The following is an 18,769-nucleotide window of genomic DNA, read 5'->3' on the forward strand; positions in this document are numbered from 1 at the left end:
AAAGAACTGATTTCCCTCAATTAAATTGAAGACACAAAAGGGTTTAAACCAAGGTCCCTTGAGTAAATATACTGTATAAGGTTATCCAACTCCCTATGAACACTGTTGTTATGAACGTATCCCCTCCGCAAAGGCCTTGTTGTGACGTCATTGGAAGAATTGTCATTTCTGTTTCCATTTATATACGTAAACCAACATAAACTCTTTATTTCTTGAGTTTAATAACACTTGTTTAATTTTTAAATAATTATTAACATAAATATTATTATTATGTTATATTAAATTTATATTATATCATATTATGTTATATTTTTCCTCCAATGACGTCACGTTTCCCACCTCACCCCACCAACTTGAGTTTAAACAAAATTTACAACAATGACACGAAACTGTCAAATTATCAATAACCTAACCTTAATTGCCTGTGTGTGAACCTTCCTCGCATTCAACCAATCACGTGCAAGGTCAATCTGGTGACAAATTTAAAATACTCCTCCTGGTTTAAAAACAGAGTATAATTGCCAAAGAAAACTTCAAGGTATAATTAATGTTTGTAAACAAAACTAACCTTACCTAACATTCCTTCACGCTATAATTGACATTACAAAAGAAAACTTCACGCTATAATTGCCATTACTAATTGCCAAAGAATACTTCATGGTATAATAAATGTTTGTAAACAAAACTAACCTTACCTAACATTCCTTCACGCTATAATTGACATTACAAAAGAAAACTTCACGCTATAAGTGCCATTACTAATTGCCAAAGAATACTTCATGGTATAATTAATGTTTGTAAACAAAACTAACCTTACCTCACATTCCTTCACGCTATAATTGACATTACAAAAGAAAACTTCACGCTATAATTGCCATTACTAATTGCCAAAGAAAACTTCAAGGTATAATTAATGTTTGTAAACAAAACTAACCTTACCTAACATTCAGCGTCTGAAGACACAGGGCTAAACCCGAAACTTAAAAATATACAACTTAGCGCTGAATAACAATTAAAACTAGAACTAACACTTGCACTAGAACTATACTCTGTTTTTAAACCAGGAGGAGTAAACGCGAAAGTCAGATTTACACTAGGAAAAATCACCAGAAAATATCACTAGATATTTTGGCGGTAAATTTAAATTAATAATTATTATTTATTTATTTACTTATTACTGTATTTATTTTCGTTTGTTATCGTCAACACTATACATACAAGTTAACATTGAAGTTATGAATGTATTTATTTCAAAATATAATAAAAAAGGGTTTAAGAACACAAAATATACAATATTAGCTGTGTTTGGTACACTTGCTATAAATACTCCTAGTGTAGCAAGTGTAGTGCAGTTGACAACTCTCAGTTTTCAACACATTTTCAAAGTGCATAAGTGTAACAATTTTAGGTGTTTGGTAAAACGGATTATTATGACAGTTATAGGTTATGTAATCTTTATTATTTCTGTAGGAAGTTGAATAATTTATTATTGATCAAAGAATCAAGATGAATAATAATCACTTTTTACATATTTTCCCCCTTCATCATAAATTATTTTTACATTTAACTGTCTTTCAATTTTAGCCATTATATTTAACCGGAGAACTTCCTATTGGGTTTTTAATTTTAATTGAATAGAACGTTTTCTACAAATCAAACTGTTATTTATTGTTTTTACTAGCTTACAATATTTTATTTTTGTTTAAATAAATCTAACTTTGACACTTTCAAAAAACTAAGTACGTCTTAAAGGTTATGTCGACTTACACTACACTTCCTACACTTGCCGGCGAGTCGGTGTGAAAAGTGTCTGCACTTTTAAAACTCAATCGCTTACCAAACGCGGTGGCACTATCTACACTTGTTTGCACCAGTCTACCAAACACTATTTTTAAGAAAAAGTGTGCACTGGTGTACGTTAGTGCAAGATACCAAACAAAGCTAATGACACGAAACTGTCGAATTATCAATTGCCTGTGTGTGAACCTTCCTCGCATTCAACCAATCACGTGCAAGGTCAATCTGGTGACAAATTTAAAATACTCCTCCTGGTTTAAAAACAGAGTATACAGTGTGTCCCCGGATTGTGTCCCCATAAGGTATAATTGACGATAAATTTTTGAATTCAAATTACATCTTTTACAATTAAAGTCTGGATGTCATAACACGAAATATAGCCAAGTTTTACGTCAAATGTCCTCAAAGTACCAAAGTTAACGCAAGAAGTTTGTTAACCGTTGCAGGTAAAGTGGTCTTTCTGAGTAATGTACAACAAAAGTTGATTAAGATAAAATGTTTGTTATGTTAAATTATAGCGACATGCCGAATTTTATTAATTTAGAATATAAAAGCAAAATGCAGATTTTTAAATCATAAGATTAACAAAACATTTTCGATCTAAACTAAATTAACATAAAAGCTTATTCAATGATACCACCACCAACACTAACACATAATTCAGCCCTTTTCCGACATTGTTTATAACTTTTTCTAATATAGTCCAACAGAATTTCTCTAATAACTGTTTCAATTTTTGTTTTAAACGGTCTAAATTGTTATTAAAATTTTCAGTGTACACTTTTTGTTTTACATAACCCAAAAAATCAATTTTTTTCTACCAAATAACGTATTTAAATAATTTCTAATTAAAATGGTGGAATGTGGGCCGCAACCATCTTGTTGGGAATATAATTTATTGCGTTTTTCTAAATCCACGCCGTGAAGATAATTAAATAAACAATTTTCAAGTATTTCCAAATATCACAAAACAGCACACCACACATTTACTTTCTGGGAATACTGGTGTTTATAAGCTATCCGATAATGTGGATTAGTCTTTGACCAGAATCGACAATTTTGTGATGTAACCACTCCATTAGTGGTGAACGATGCTTCGTCCGAAAATATTATGCTTTTTAAAAAAGTTCTGTCTTTCAAAATTTTGTACCTAAGCTACAAACAATAATCTAAACGTTTTGCTTCATAACCTAATTCGATATTGTGGTTAAATTTTGGATTATACGGCAATATTTTATTTTCTCGATAAATTCTTTGTAAATGGGATTTACTTATACCGACTTGAACTGCCCTTTTTCTTAACGACACCTTACCGTAATCCATTGCGTTCGTTACTGCAAGAATCGACCCTGCATCATGTTCATCTAAAAGCTTTTATTCCTTCCGTTTATTTACCACATTGCCCGTTTCCGAAAATTTTTTAACAACTCTCTTAATTGTTTTTTTATCTACTAAAAATCCAAATTTTTCCTTAAATTGCCTTAAAATTGCATTGAAACTAATGTTCCCCAATCCATAGCACTGCACTATAAATATTTTATGTTGTAATGTAAACATGATCAATGCTACTCATGTACACATGGTAATTGTTAGTTCTTCATTTTTTCTTTTATATGCTAAATTAATAAAATTCGGCATATCGCTATAATTTAACATAACAAACATTTTATCTTAATCAACTTTTGTTGTACATTGCTCACAAAGACCACTTTACCTGCACCGGTTAACAAACTTCTTGCGTTAACTTTGGTACTTTGAGGACATTTGACGTAAAACTTGGTTATATTTCGTTTTATGACATCCAGACTTTAATTGCAAAAGATGGAATTTGAATTCAAAAATGTATCGTCAATTATACCTTACGGGGACACAATCCGGGGACACACTGTAGATGGAAATTTTATAAAAAAAGTTTATTTTTAGCTTTATTCTAAAACAATAAGAAATAGACCTGTGGAACCCTATATTTTTGTGTTCAGAAAAAAATAACGAATTTAATAAGCGAATAATCAGTGGTTGTTTCCATTCAAAAAAACGAAAATTCTCATGATATCTCAAAATGTAAAACCGACAAATTTTTATAACTACGTCATCAAATTCTCTGTAAAAAAGTATCCATATAATGTCTTAATTATAATACTCCATCTATAATAATAACCAAAATAATTACATTTGCGGGTTTTAGGATATTTTCAATTTTGGCCTCTAGGGGAAAAACAAAAGACGATAGCGCTACGAGGTTTTCGGCATCAGCAGTTTCTCGAAAAACGAGATCATGACATGTAAGCTACTTTCTTTCTAACTCTTATAGTTTTCGAGTTAGCCTATTCGGACATCGAATTTGAACCACCCTGTACAAGAGTGCAGTAACTCAATCCTACGTTTTCCTGACAATGTACTACATCATAGCGAATACTAATACCAATTTTGTGAAAACTTTTCCGAGACAATGTCGATTCGCTAAATATACCAAAAAATTGGATTAAGACTATATTTTTTAAGCAAAAGCTTTTAAAACTCAATTTAGTAACGAAGAGGGATTAAAAAAATGGTGGCCCAAGGATATATAGAAGAAACCAAGTCCAGGGCTCCAAGTGAAATCCGGTTAATAAAAATTCAAATTCCTCGAATTTACATTTTAAACGTAGACCACGTACGGTAGCGCAACGATCTGATGGAGTCGCGTCAAGTTGCACACACGTGTGAGTACACGGTTCGACGCTTGGATGCATCCAATATCGAAGTCGGGATTCACGTCTTATAGCGACTCTAAACTGCGAAAAATTGCTGGAAAATTGATGGGCAAATAAATAAGGATGAGGCGGAATTTGAATTTTATATTATCGGTTGACGAGGGTGTATACCGGACTCGTTGTAATGTTGTTCTATGTTAAAAGGATATTTTTTGAATATCTTGTATCGAAATTATCAGGAAAAGTTTACTTCTAATACGTATTTTTTTTCAGTTATTAATAAATTACTTCTTGCGGCGTGAAACCGATAAATAAATTGTATGTGCTAGAAAATCTCCAGGGGTTGCCATCAATATTGCAGCTGTAATATATTGTTATAAAACTGCTTTCCAGCCGAAGAAGATTGTTTTATGGACGGTTGGTCAGGAGCGTGGTCTTAACGCTTCCTGGGTCTCGATGAAATTTGATAGCGACCCTATCCCGAGAAGGGACAATGGCTATAGCAACTTGCCTTTCTGGACGGTATATCCACCCGGTATTAAAGTGTTAAGAGATAGACTTCGGAATGCTATCGAACCCTACGCTTTCAAATATTTACGACAACGTGTAAAGAATTTTCTACGATATCACTAATAATATTGGTTATAATCGAATTTCGAATATTTTTGTTCGTTTATTTGGTAATATTAACTCTGAGGTACACGCGTTGTTAATTAAATTCCAATGCGATATCGAATGAAAACCGCTGAAGAAACTGGTTCTAATTACTAGTATTATTATGTTATGTACTCTGTAATCTCGTTGACAGCTAAATTATTTCAACAATTCCTGATTGTTAACACACAAAATACATTCCAACTCGATATTGAAACTTGAAACTATTGAAAACACTATTTACCACAACCTAGTTGTTTCTTTAATTATAAATTGATATAATAGTTATTTATATTACAAGTGGGCTAGAAACATAATTACAGTACGAGTGTGGAGAATTGCACGACGAGGTCGTACACCGAGTAGTGTAATCACACGAGTACTGTAATTATGTTCTAGCCCACGTGTGATATACAGCATTTTATCTACGACTGATAAAAATTACTAAAAAATAAATTTATTTAGAAAAGTCTATTTGACATTTATAATAGTATATTATTCAACAAGAGTGGGTAACATCCATTATACGCAAGTTGAATACTATACTTTATCTACAACTATTTAATTTTGAAAAAAAAATCAAAAAAAAAGGAAAAAAAATAAACTTGATAGACATTTCAGACATAACCTCAATATAAGAAAGCTGTCATTTCTGTTAATATTTTATTTTTTGATTAGTAGGCCGTGTCAGAACTGTGGAATAATGGCTTCATTATTCAACACTTTGTCAGTCATGGGTAATGTTTACTCATCTGGAATAAATGTTTTGAAATGTAAAAACATAACAATTAATGTTTATAATAAATAGTATTGTTTCTATGTAAGTAGATAACACTTTTTCTTTTGTATTGTTGCTCGTTTCAATAAATTAAGTCTGTTCTGATTAGGCTAAAAATGCGTTACGTAATGAAACCAGTGCGGTAATGAACTTCATTACGTAACTCAAATGAGTGCGGTAATGATGACTTATCCAAGCAGTCGTAGATAAAAAAATATTATTATAAATGATGTGAAAATATAAAATCCGATCAAAGCAAAAATTATCCGTAAGGATTTCATGCATTTCGAAAACGTCATTGTTTATTCGACTGCATCGCATCAGAAATTCATAAATCCGGGATCGCTTTGATCTCAAAGTCAAAACGAAGCCCCCTCGGCGTCAATACGCAGCGAAGATTTACGTTTGGAAACCATGAACCTTTTAGGTCTCACCGTGAAATCTCGTTTCCATCCCACCGTTGGCCGACGGGACGTATGGATGTCATCGTGATAACGACAACGTAACGCAATTACGGACATTTCGGATTATAGAGGGACGTCCGTCGGCGACCGGACGGACGCGAGAATGAAGAAACGTGACGACCGAAAAGGGAATACGCAAAAATTGGATTGTTTCCGGAAAGCGGAACGCGAGTCCGGAGGGCGGCCACGCGAAACGCGGCTAACTAGATAAAAATGAAAGCCGTGACCGGACTAATGGTATTAGGGTGGCGAATTAAAAATTCCTTTTCGTGGAACGCGGCAAATTTTTTACGGTTAGCGGCTTAATCGTCCTCGCCCGCGTCCTTAATCCGTTCTGTTTTAATGGGGTAGTTTTGGGGTTGTTTTCTCTCTCTGACTAAATTACGGCCTACGAATAATGGGAATAAGAGGACAAAAATTTTAAATGAGACTTGTTCTCAAATTTTCAACATAAGTTATTTAAGATTAAACAGAGATTTGTTCATTTTGTTACCTTTTCAAAACTACGCCTGATTGCAAGTAAATTAAAAGATATATAAAACAGATACAAAATAATATTCAGTCATAAATAGAAAATAGGTCGAAGCTATACTTCCCTATATACAACTGTAGGATCGTCATTGTACCGAAGAACAATGCTACTACATTAATTAGGAAAAGATACAGAAAACAAAGCCATTGAGATTAAAACGGGCGCATGAGAGACGTCAGTTATATTGCATAAATAAAGAGCAAATGAAAAACTGTCAATCAACAGCTACTAATTCTTTCAAATTTTTAACGGTTATCGATTAATCCAAAATTACCCGACGCTTCCAAGCACTTAGAGTAAGTCAAGGCATCACGAGTATCAGATACAAAAGTTTCAGCAAAAGCATCCTACTCAGTCCAATCATTAGTGAAGGGGTTCTCGAGACTGTGATTAAGTTTGTTAACCTTTCAATACGTGCCCGTTCTAAAGATGCGCGACTAAACGTTCTAGAAACTTTCTAGGTCTAGGTCTAGTGTTAGTTCTACTTTTCGTTCAATAAAAATATACCACAATTTAACGCTGAATAACACTTAAAAGTAGTTATTAATATTATTACTTCCCATCTTGTTAGATTATGTAAATAAAAAACTTTGCTTTTCAGAAGGGTATTTTTTATTTTCGGCTCTACCGGTTTCGACTAATTCTTTTTAGTCATCTTCAGGAGCAATAGCCACATCTGTTACGTATAACAAATTAAAAGTATAACAGACGTGGCTATTGCTCCTGAAGATGACTAAAAAGAATTAGTCGAAACCGGTAGAGCCGAAAATAAAAAATACCCTTCTGAAAAGCAAAGTTTTTTATTTACATAATTAAAAGTAGAACTAATCATAATCATAATCTTCATTATTATAATCTTTATTATTATTCCTTTGGCAAAGGTTGATGAACCCAAGCAACTGAAAGATCTGAGACCAATAAGTATTCTTCCAACGTTATCTAAGGTGCTTGAAAAAATTATGAAGCAGCAGTTGGAGAGTAATTGCTTGCTGCCTCAGGAGCAATCTGGCTTTCGAAGTGGCTATAGTTGTACAACTGCAATGTTGCGCCTAACTGATGATATTCTTACGAACACGGACAATGGATTGTACACTGCTGTAGTCTTTCTGGATTTTTCTAAAGCGTTTGATACCGTTAATCATGCAATTTTGGGTGAGATTCTGTATGATTTGGGGCTGAGTTCAGAGGCGGTATCTTTGTTGGGTGACTACCTCTGCGATAGGTCTCAAAGGGTAAGGATCGGTGATGATTTATCTCACACAATTAGAGTTTTGAATGGTGTACCACAGGGTTCGGTGTTGGGGCCTCTCTTGTTCTCTTTGTACACTTCGCGGTTTAGTAGTCGGGTACAATATTGTAAAGTCAATATGTATGCTGATGATATACAGTGAATACATGAAAATGATAAGAATCTAGCACAGATACGTATTAATGAGGACCTGTCTACTATATTTAATATTGCGACGTTTCTTAAACTAAAGATTAATCCTGATAAGTCTGCGTGTGTATGTTTCGGGAGAGGGAGAGGGGTCACAGGGCTGAACTTGGATCTTGATATTCATATAAATGGTTCAAGAATCAATGTTGTTAAGGAAGCAAAATGCCTGGGATTAACAATAGATAACACCTTCAGATATAAAGCTCAAATTAATATTTACATTATCCTCACCGATCCGTTCTTTCGATAAAATTAAAAAAACAGTTATGTGCTTCTCTTGTGCTGTCTCACTTTAACTTTATGGCGCCTGCGTATCATCCCGCTATAGATGTGCTTACATCGAATCGCATACAAAAGGTTCAAAATAGTTGCCTTAGGTTCATTTTTGGAATCCGGAAGTATGACAGAATCTCACACAAACTGAAAGATGTTGGGTGGCACAGAATGGATATCCGCCGGGAGTTGCACAGTTTGGTTTTGTTTCATAAAATCGTCACAACACATATACCGACATACTTGTATGAGAGGATTACTTTTAAAAGGGCTAACAATGCTCTACAAACGAGATTAAAATATGGCATATATCCACCAAAATATAGAACCTCTTTGTTTCACAGGTCTTTTACGTATCACATATATAAGTCATATGGACCGCCTATGATCAAAAAACTAAATATCATTAATTTCAAAAAAACACTATATAAAGATACATTTTTGGAGCAATGTGCAGCCTTGTCATAGTTATAATATTAAGTTTATGTATGTGGTAAGGTTGGTTGAACAGATTTTATCTGGAACCCGCCTATTGCACAATGCCATTTTTTTTCTTTTCTTTTTTTGTAGTGTTAGGTACTAAGTTTTTTGGTCTCTTGTTGTTTAAACATTCTAGTTTAGAATATATCTACACTATAGATACAATTTTTGTTATTATTATATATATTTTTTCTTTTGTTGTAGACAATGGTATGTGCAATAAAGACATTTATTATTATTATTATTATATTATTGTGCTATAAGATAGTTCTCTTACACTCGTCAGTTCAATTTACATTTGAAATATCAATATTACATTTTAAAAATTCATCGACGAAATAAAACGCATTCGAAGCCAAGAAATGTGTCAGTTTACGACTTCTGACATTCAACGGCAACTTATTAAATAGCATTTGACACATGTATGTTGAACCCCGCTGCATCATACTCAATCTACACATATCAACATACACATTACAATGATTACGAGTTACGTATTTGTGAACATTTAAAAGCTCGTCAAAATTGTTCAGAGCATACAATATAGAATTTAGTACGTAAATAGATGGCAGGGTTAGAACGCCTAAACGCACGAAGATGTATCGACAGTCTTCACTGTATCCCAGGCCTCCTACAACTCTTAGAACCCTACGCTGTAAGTTATAATGGCTTAAGAAATATGGCTTTGTATAAGCGCGAAGTAAGCGGTTTTCACTACTTCTAGTTCCACCTTGACAATAAAGTTTCGTAGCAAAAAGATGTTTTTTGAAATTTTCTTACTTATAGCGTCAACATGATGATCGAACTTCAATATTGGAGTGGTTATGCAAACTCCCAAGAATTTACCAAACGACGGGTTACCAAAATTAGTAAAATTAAAATTTCTCTGACTTAATGTCATTCTGACTGTTTTCCCATCATTCAAACACAACTCATGCACCATTTACGTGCTCTATCTATCCAGCTTCATTGCTTCGGATAATCAAAGTGGCATCGTCAGCATATAATAAACAGTCAATGTCCCTAAAATAATACGGAAAGTCATTGAAAAACATCAAAAATAAAAGAGGTCCAAGGATAGAACCCTGTGGAACACCCCTATATAGTCAAAGTGACTCTCTCCGATGTCACTTGACCACAAGTCACCTGTTGCGTTCTGCCGGATAGATAAGATTGGATTAGAGCAACACTTTTGTCGTCAAAATTAAAAACATTGCGAAGTTTATCAATAAGAATTGGATGAGAAACTGTATCGAAAGCGCGAGATAAGTCCAAAAACAATGACATACAGTATTCACGCTTTTCAAAGCTGTCAAGACAGATATTCACATATTTAACTACCGCGTCAGAGGTGCACCTACCCCTTCGAAAGCCAAACTAATGAGGGTGCAGTAAATTATTTTGGTCCAAGTGTGTGATCATTCTATTGAAAAGGGCCCTTTCAAATATTTTGGAAAAGGTGAGCAGGATACTTATAGGACGAATTAGCATTGTTATTCTTATCTCCGCCTTTAAAAATTGGAATTGCATTAGCTATTTTTAATAAGTCAGGAATACCAATAATACTAGACCTAGATCTAGAAACATTCGGATTTAGCCGTACGTCTTTCAAGATGGCTGATTTCTAGTTCTAGGTCTTGTGTTAGTTCTAGTGATGGTGCCACTGTAAAACTAGAACTAACACTAGACCTAGAATTAGAAACATTTAGGTTTAGCCGTGCGACTTCTAATTTTAGTTGTTGTACATTTTCATTGCACTAAAAGTAGAACTAACACTAGTACCATCACTAGAACTAATACTACCCCTAGAACTAGAAGGTTTCAGGTTTAGCCGTACGTCTTAATACTCGACTAAACCTGAATGTTTATAGTCTTGGGTGTAGTGTTAGTTCTACTTTTAGTTCAACAAAAATTTATCAATTTTTGTAAGCCTTTATATTTTTTATTCAACTAAAACTAGAATCAACAAGTGTTCACATCGAACTTGTTTCTGAAAAAGGTTGCAACATGTCATCTGAAACGCCAAAATAATGTTGGCAATTTCTATCTATCTGAAGAAAACTGACTAATCAGATATCCAAAATGCTAACGAGCCCAAAGCACCTACACTACGGCTTGAAAAGAGCAGAAATTTCTGCATATATTGAGGTTAGAACATTATGCTATTTCAGAAATGTTAAATTAACTACAGAAGCGACGCAACTAATATTAGTCCAAAACAGCTTAAAAGACAGCACGGAAAAAATGTAAGTGATGAAAAGATTTTATGAAAAAACATAAGCTTTATTGTATGGTCCTAGTTGGTAGAGAGAGACCAAGAAATCTTGGTTTGTGGATATAGAGGGAGCGTTCAACAACGCAACCACGTTACCACAATCTCTTGAAAGAGCTGCTCTTGACAGGGGAGTGGAAGCAACTATAGCGAGTTGGATCCGCAATATGCTAGATATACGATACGCTTCAGGCCGGGAGGTGGCTGCCCGCAGGGAGGGGTGTTATCTCCCCTGCTTTGGTCCCTCCTAGTTGACGATCTGATTGCGATAGTCGAAGCCGTTGGTGTGGAAATACAAGCTTATGCTGATGACATTGTCGTTATGGTCAAAGGAACCTGTTTGCCGAGGATATCTAAAGTCCTCCAGGTGACCCTAGATACCATTTGCGCTTGGTGTAAGGGAGAGAACCTCTCAATAAACCCGCAAAAGACAATTGATGTGCCCTTCACCAGGAAGCGAAAGTTGGATGGACTAATCCGCCCAACTATCCAAGGTGAAGAAATTCCTTTCTCAAAGGAAGTCAAATATCTAGGAGTAATACTAGACAAAACCCTGTCATGGAATGGACATTTGCAGGGAGTTTTGCACAAAGCTAGACTATCCTTGTGGACTTGTCGCAGTCTTTGTGGAAAAAATTGGGGTCTTACCCCTGAAAGACTGTACTGGCTCTATGTGACTGTGGTTAGACCTATGATCACATACGGAGCAGCAGCCTGGTATAGGAAAGTCCGACAGACTTCAGTTATCAGTAAACTTTCACGAATTCAACGAGTAGCTGGATTGGCAATCTCTGGTGCGATAGGCACAACGCCAACTCTAGCAATGGAGGTTCTGCTTGGCCTATCTCCTCTGCATTTGCATATAGAGAAAGTGGCTAGAACAACCATTTACAGATTTAAGCAATATGCTCAAAACTGTTCCGACATGTCCTACCAATGGGCTGCGGAAGACATTATAAGCACTGATACTGTGCTATCAATGCCGTCAGATTTGGCGGTATCACTATCAGTGATTAATGCTCGATACCAGATTGTACTACCTGAGCGGCAGTCCTGGATCGAAAATGAAAATTCTCTGGTTCGGGCAGACATTTGCTTGTACACAGATGGATCAAAAACGCCTGAAGGGGTAGGAGCAGGAGTATACTGCCAGACACCTCGAATTAAGCAAGCCTACAGCCTGGGTACGTACTGTACTGTATTCCGGGCGGAAGTATTTGCTATTGACATGGGTGCTAAAATCCTTCTTGAAAGAGGGGTGAAGAACATGACAGTACGAATTTTCTCAGACAGTCAAGCCGCTGTCCAGGCGCTGCAAGCCGTGAAAACGGTGTCGGCTCTGGTTAATGATTGTAAGAGAACATTAAACACACTGAGTTGTGATAACAGAGTCTCTCTGATCTGGGTCCCGGGTCACTCTGGGGTTGCTGGCAATGAAGCGGCAGATAAGCTAGCACGAGATGGCAGCGCTGAAGCGTTTGTGGGACCGGAACCAGCAGTTGGTGTATCATTTGCGATGGCCAAATATAGGATTGGACTATGGGCTGAAGAGAGACTTCGCCTACTGTGGACCAGTTCTCCTGGAATGAGACCCGGGAATATTTTAGGACTTGCCCGTAGTAACATAAAAGTTCTAATGGGTGTTTTTACTGGGCACTGCCGATTAAAAGCACACCTCAACTTGTTGGGTTAGCCGACTATGTGCGGAGGAAGCAGAGACGGTTGAGCATGTTTTATGCCACTGCCCTGCCGTTAACCGTATCAGATTCTCGATTTTTGGGCCGCAGTTTATCTCCTCAAAAGATCTGAATAACCTTTCGCCGAGCAAGGTGTTAATGTTCGTTAAGAGCATTGGACTGCACGGTGAAATTTGATAACGATATCTATCGGGGTACAATAGATCCTTAGGGTCGCGGTGCAAGGTTGGTTGGTCCGCCTACCCGATATGTATTCTATGTAATGTAATGTAATGTAATGGTCCTGGAGTTGCAAATTAGTTGATAAGTCATTGGAAAATGAAAAGAACAAACAAACAACGTACCTAAATAAAAATAAACACAACAACTGCCACCATTTTTTAAATTAAAATCTACGTTTTAAATTTTTAAACGAATAATAAATAAAATCTATAATACCAAACCATGTAAAAATAGGTCTTTTGTTTTAAAACAATTGTTAAATGAAAACAAAAATAATTTGAACGTTGTCTCTTCAATCAATAATGCAACTGCACACGCGTTATTGAGTATTCTAAACAACACTTTGAACGCCGGCGTTTTTTATAAACGAAAATTACAAAAAAAAACACACTCACCCGATCATTCTCTGGGGATGGCGTGGCGACACCTCGTTGTTGAACCGAAGTGGGGCGACGACAACCTACCGTTCAAAATATTCGCCGAAATTTCTTGATCCGACTGCGTGACAACGGTCGGTTTACCCTCAACGACAACAATAACAAAACAGGGTGTCTAACAAGTGGTTTACCAATATGGCCGCCTGTCATAAACGTACACACCGTCTCGCTTTATTTCCCTTACAAGGCCTGCTCCATAGAATCGATAGTCTCTGCCGGCGAGTTCGTTCGCGTTTCAAGTAAAAGCCGGCAAAGATAAACGCAGCTTTCGATAACGAAACAAAACGGTTCTTTATTTTTTGGTCCGGTTATAGTATGTGATTGTAAAAAAATAAGAAGGGTTAAAGTTGGTCCGCTGAAAAAGTATCTGTCAGAAATGCGTGCTTTTACACCGTCGGTAAAATAGATCGTTTTACATTAAAATAGGGGATGATTCGGCAGGTTGGGAGCTTCGCTGAGGATATAAATCGTGGATGAATATGCGTGTTTAGGAAAATGTTTGCATGACGATTGGTAATATAGATTAACTCCTTACAATCGTGTTGATTTTGTTTACACGATTATTTGATAAGATTTTTAGTTGAATAAACGTTGCGGAAATAAATAATTTTTATTAATAAATGGTGGATGCGCCGGAAAATTTTTATTTGCCTATGGATCTTCTTTCTGCTATGTTCATACGGTTGTAGTGCTTTTGTGCATCTACAAATTCTGAGTTTTGAGCAAATAAAGCAGTATCATCCGCATATATGTCACTCATGTAAATATTAAACAAGTGTGTATGAAAGGATACTGCCTTGTTAATTTTTTTGCTTCTAAGGATGCGTGGAAACTAAGAAATCATTTAAGGATATAGTAAGTAATAACGATATCATGACGTCGAAATCATGTTTACATAGCACTGGTATACGGAAAATCCTGCGTGGTTTAGAATTACAACCACAATATTAGCAGAAAATAAGTGTATTGTATGGAATACTTGACTGGCACTAATTTTGTTGAAATAAATAAATCAATTTTTGATATTCTGCAGAGCTAACCACGTTTGGCTCATTTGAACTTACCTAATTAAAGGTTAATTTAAAAGGGAGTGTAACTACAAATAGAAAAGGATTGAAAAATGTTATCTAAAAGTATTATAGGAAATATCTTAATATCAACTTTCTTATCAAAATAATTTTTTATTTACCTGTTCATGCTAGCAGGAAAAGGTTGCTTCTTTAAAGTTAAAAAATGTAACTTTTTTTTTGGAAATCTAAAATTATACATTTCTATTTGAATTTATTTCCTCTTCAGTACTCTTTGGGCAGTTTGAATCTTTAACTTTGCTGTTATCTGACTGAGGAATTTAATCATCATCAAATCATAACTTTAAATATTGATGATCTATCCTAGAAAATAGATGTTCAAATAGATAACTATTAATACTTTCTTTTTTAAATTCTTAGGTATTAAATATAATTTTATATGAGATATCTTCTTTATTAAATAATTAACAAACCTAAACAAATCTAAGTTTTTCTAAATAAACAATAAAAAGAATAGTATCTTTTCTTTTATGGAGCCTATTCATCACTGTACATCCATCTCCACCAAGTAACTTTCATTCTGTCCCATATATTTTCAAAACTACAATTCCCCAAAATGAAATTTATTTATTTTCAATTAAAATCAGAACTTACCTATCCATAGCTGGTCGCACATCTAACAAAGCAAACTGATACTTATTGTCAATTTTCCCCCCATCATAATAATCAATAATATATCTCACTTCTTTCCCACACCTATCAATAATCCAGTCGTGTCTATCAAATGGTAATTCATACCCCATTAGTTGACGAATTCTAGCCCTTGGACTATAATCAGTAGCTTTGCCACCAAAACTCTTTAATTTAGGACATTGGCATTCCCTGGCGTGTAACGCCTCCCATTTAAGCACTTCTTTCCAAGCCTGCTCATTGTTTGCATTATGAATCTTAATTATATTTGCCATATCTTGTTGTTCAATGTCTTCATCACGCCATCTCCAACCTTTTCTAAGCATTGCATTCCAAAACATCTAAATAAAAATGTTAATTTAAACTTATCATAAATATTATTTTATAATCACCTGTTCACTTGGATACACCCAATATGGACCTTCACCTTCTTTAATTATTGCTTTTGGAATTGTAGAAACTTGGCGATTTGTTGGTAAAGAAAATGGTTGACCTGGCGAAGGTTGTTGATTAGCTGCTGGCATCTAAACAACCACAAATTTAATTATTTATAACAAAATTTATCTAATAAAAAGTACCATATTTAAAGGGTTTATATCATCACCCTTTACAGGACATTCAGAAGCTGTGGGTTGTAATTTTTTATGCATAGGACATTCCTCTGGGATATCCCCAGCTTTAAAATTGCCATGTGCATATTGAGAATGATCAACTTTGCCCTTCATATCTAAAGGAATTTCTCCAGGTTTATAATTTCCATGCACATATTGAGAGTGATCATGTTTTGATTGAATTTTGGGCTCCACATCAATAGTCGCAGGTTGGATAAGCTGTGTCGCTGCCACCTCAGCTGCGGATACAGCGTTTCCCATTATAGTTTAAAATCTAGTCAAAAAAAGTTAGGTTAGGTCACTTACATAACAAAAATAAAATGAACATACAAACCGTTTGGGATTAATACAAAGCCGAGCGATAAGTATGATAAATTCTATTTAAATACACAGTGGAAAAACCATACAAAAATGGTTTATAAAAAAATTTTAATTCAATAATCTTTTACAATCGATTTCTGTCACATGAAGTACATTCCGGCCGAAAAAAGAAAACTATTTTATCAACTTACTAGAAAAAAACTGAGTTGTATCGTGGTGACATCTATGAACTAAATGACGTAACAAAAATTTTAAATTAAATTATTTATTACTATTATTGCAGTTTATCTTGATAATTTTTTTATCTATGTAAATTTAATACATTTGAAAGCGTCCTTTAAAACATTTCCTAATAAAACATCTTTATATGCAAACATAGGATCTGATCGATTAAAATTTTGCATTTCATTAATGTTAAATTAAAATGAACACCTCCGTGAAAGAATACTTCAATGCTCAATTTCAACACACACTAAAATTATATAAATGTCAAATAAAATGAATTTACAGCCAACCTAGTTGAAATTTTATTTAATTTCGTTCCACATTAAAGTATCATTAAGTCTAGTTCTTTCTATTTCGAATTTAACTCGGTTTGGTCTTCACAATTCTCATCTGGATCCGAATTGCCGTGAGAATTACGTAATTATGTACGAGGTTCGTGAGATATTTCCTCATTGCGACGAGAAGACTACACCAGGAAGTTTTGTCGTAGTACAACACACCGTTAGCTTTCAGAGCGTTTCAGGAAATGGAATAACAGTCGGCGGGAATCGAAATTTAACAACAAATTATAGTATTTACTGTAATATATTCAGTAGACATGTTTATTTAAACAATTTTTAAATTTACCAAGACTTTCTAATTTGGTTTAATTGGTTATAAAAGATTGTGTACATTGAGTTGAAATTTATGATTGTCCACTACGTAGATAAATGCTTTAAAAGGCAATGAATTTTGAATGGAAAAGTTTTATGTAATATGTTTTGCACGTATATGGGATTAATATTTTTTGTTATATTACATTACATAGAATACATATCGGGTAGGCGGACCAATCAACCTTGCACCGCGACCCTAAGGATCTATTGTACCCCGATAGATATCGTTATCAAATTTCACCGTGCAGTCCAATGCTCTTAACGAACATTAACACCTTGCTCGGCGAAAGGTTATTCAGATCTTTTGAGGAGATAAACTGCGGCCCAAAAATCGAGAATCTGATACGGTTAACGGCAGGGCAGTGGCATAAAACATGCTCAACCGTGTCTGCTTCCTCCGCACATAGTCGGCTAAACCCAACAAGTTGAGGTGTGCTTTTAATCGGCAGTGCCCATTAGAACTTTTATGCTACTACGGGCAAGTCCTAAAATATTCCCGGGTTTGACAGTGGCGATGTTAATAAACACCTTAGCATGTCTCATTCCAGGAGAACTGGTCCACAGTAGGCGAAGTCTCTCTTCAGCCCACAGTCCAATCCTATATTTGGCCATCGCAAATGATACACCAACTGCTGGTTTCGGTCCTACAAACGCTTCAGCGCTGCCATCTCGTGCTAGCTTATCTGCCGCTTCATTGCCAGCAACACCAGAGTGACCCGGGACCCAGATCAGAGAGACTCTGTTATCACAACTCAGTGTGTTTAATGTTCTCTTACAATCATTAACCAGAGCCGACACCGTTTTCACGGCTTGCAGCGCCTGGAGAGCGGCTTGACTGTCTGAAAAAATTCGTACTGTCATGTTCTTCACCCCTCTTTCAAGAAGGATTTTAGCACCCATGTCAATAGCAAATACAGAAACAAGGAGATTGTTGTTCAATCCCGTTAGCAACAAGGACGAGGCGATTGTTCCAGGATAGGATCGTGATAAAAAATTTACGCAATTATTTTTTCAATGCCAATATTTCGCAAACTATTGTTGCTTCATCAGGGCTTGAGCATTTACTACAAACAAAACCAAAAGTAATAGTAAGTAATTACAAAAACAATAAAACTTACAATTGCCAGGAAAAAGGCGAATGGGATCTCCAATCTCCCCTATCTTAGGGCAAATAGTAATGGACTATACACTAGATATGATTATACCTCAATTGGATTTTCATTTGCCGTTTATTAAGAAATATGTAGACGATATCATTTTAGCTATACCCGAAGGTTCCCAGGATAGGGTTTTGTCCCTTTTTAATAGTTTCAACAAACACATTCAATTCACTATAGAACTAGAAACCAATAAGTATGTACCATTTTTGGACACTAAAGTTATAAGAAATGACAGCAACCAGATTTCTTTTGACTGGTGTACCAAACCGACGTACTCGGGGAGGTATATCCATTTCTCATCCTTCCACAAAATTAAACACAAAATTAATACGGTCATGGCC

At 35.2% G+C, this 18,769-nt stretch overlaps 2 protein-coding genes across 3 annotated transcripts in view; both read right to left on the reverse strand.

Annotated features, from left to right (window-relative positions):
• LOC111421673 (polypyrimidine tract-binding protein 1 heph) overlaps positions 1-13,718 on the reverse strand; it is a 304,079-nt gene extending 290,361 nt beyond the window's left edge. Inside the window, exon 1 of the mRNA XM_071201568.1 lies at positions 13,696-13,718. Coding sequence (XP_071057669.1) covers positions 13,696-13,703 — 8 coding nt within the window. The 5' untranslated portion in view covers positions 13,704-13,718. The remainder of the gene's footprint in view (positions 1-13,695) is intronic.
• Positions 13,719-15,198: 1,480 nt separating this feature from the next.
• On the reverse strand, positions 15,199-16,556 carry LOC111421789 (Cytochrome c heme lyase). Of its 2 annotated transcripts, none has more exons than XM_023054978.2 (5): positions 16,401-16,556; positions 16,034-16,340; positions 15,848-15,979; positions 15,420-15,796; positions 15,199-15,366 (listed from the first exon to the last, which is right to left on the reverse strand). In XM_023054978.2, exons 2-5 carry the CDS (start codon positions 16,325-16,327, stop codon positions 15,303-15,305), a joined length of 867 nt encoding a protein of 288 aa, XP_022910746.1. In that variant the 5' UTR covers positions 16,328-16,340; positions 16,401-16,556; the 3' UTR covers positions 15,199-15,302. The 2 variants fall into 2 exon arrangements, with proteins under 2 accessions (XP_022910746.1, XP_022910745.1); XM_023054977.2 differs by having other exon boundaries at positions 16,397-16,556.
• Between the last annotated feature and the right edge of the window lie 2,213 nt (positions 16,557-18,769).

The sequence above is a fragment of the Onthophagus taurus genome, chromosome 2, assembly GCF_036711975.1.
Source record: "Onthophagus taurus isolate NC chromosome 2, IU_Otau_3.0, whole genome shotgun sequence".
Lineage (NCBI taxonomy): Eukaryota > Metazoa > Arthropoda > Insecta > Coleoptera > Scarabaeidae > Onthophagus > Onthophagus taurus.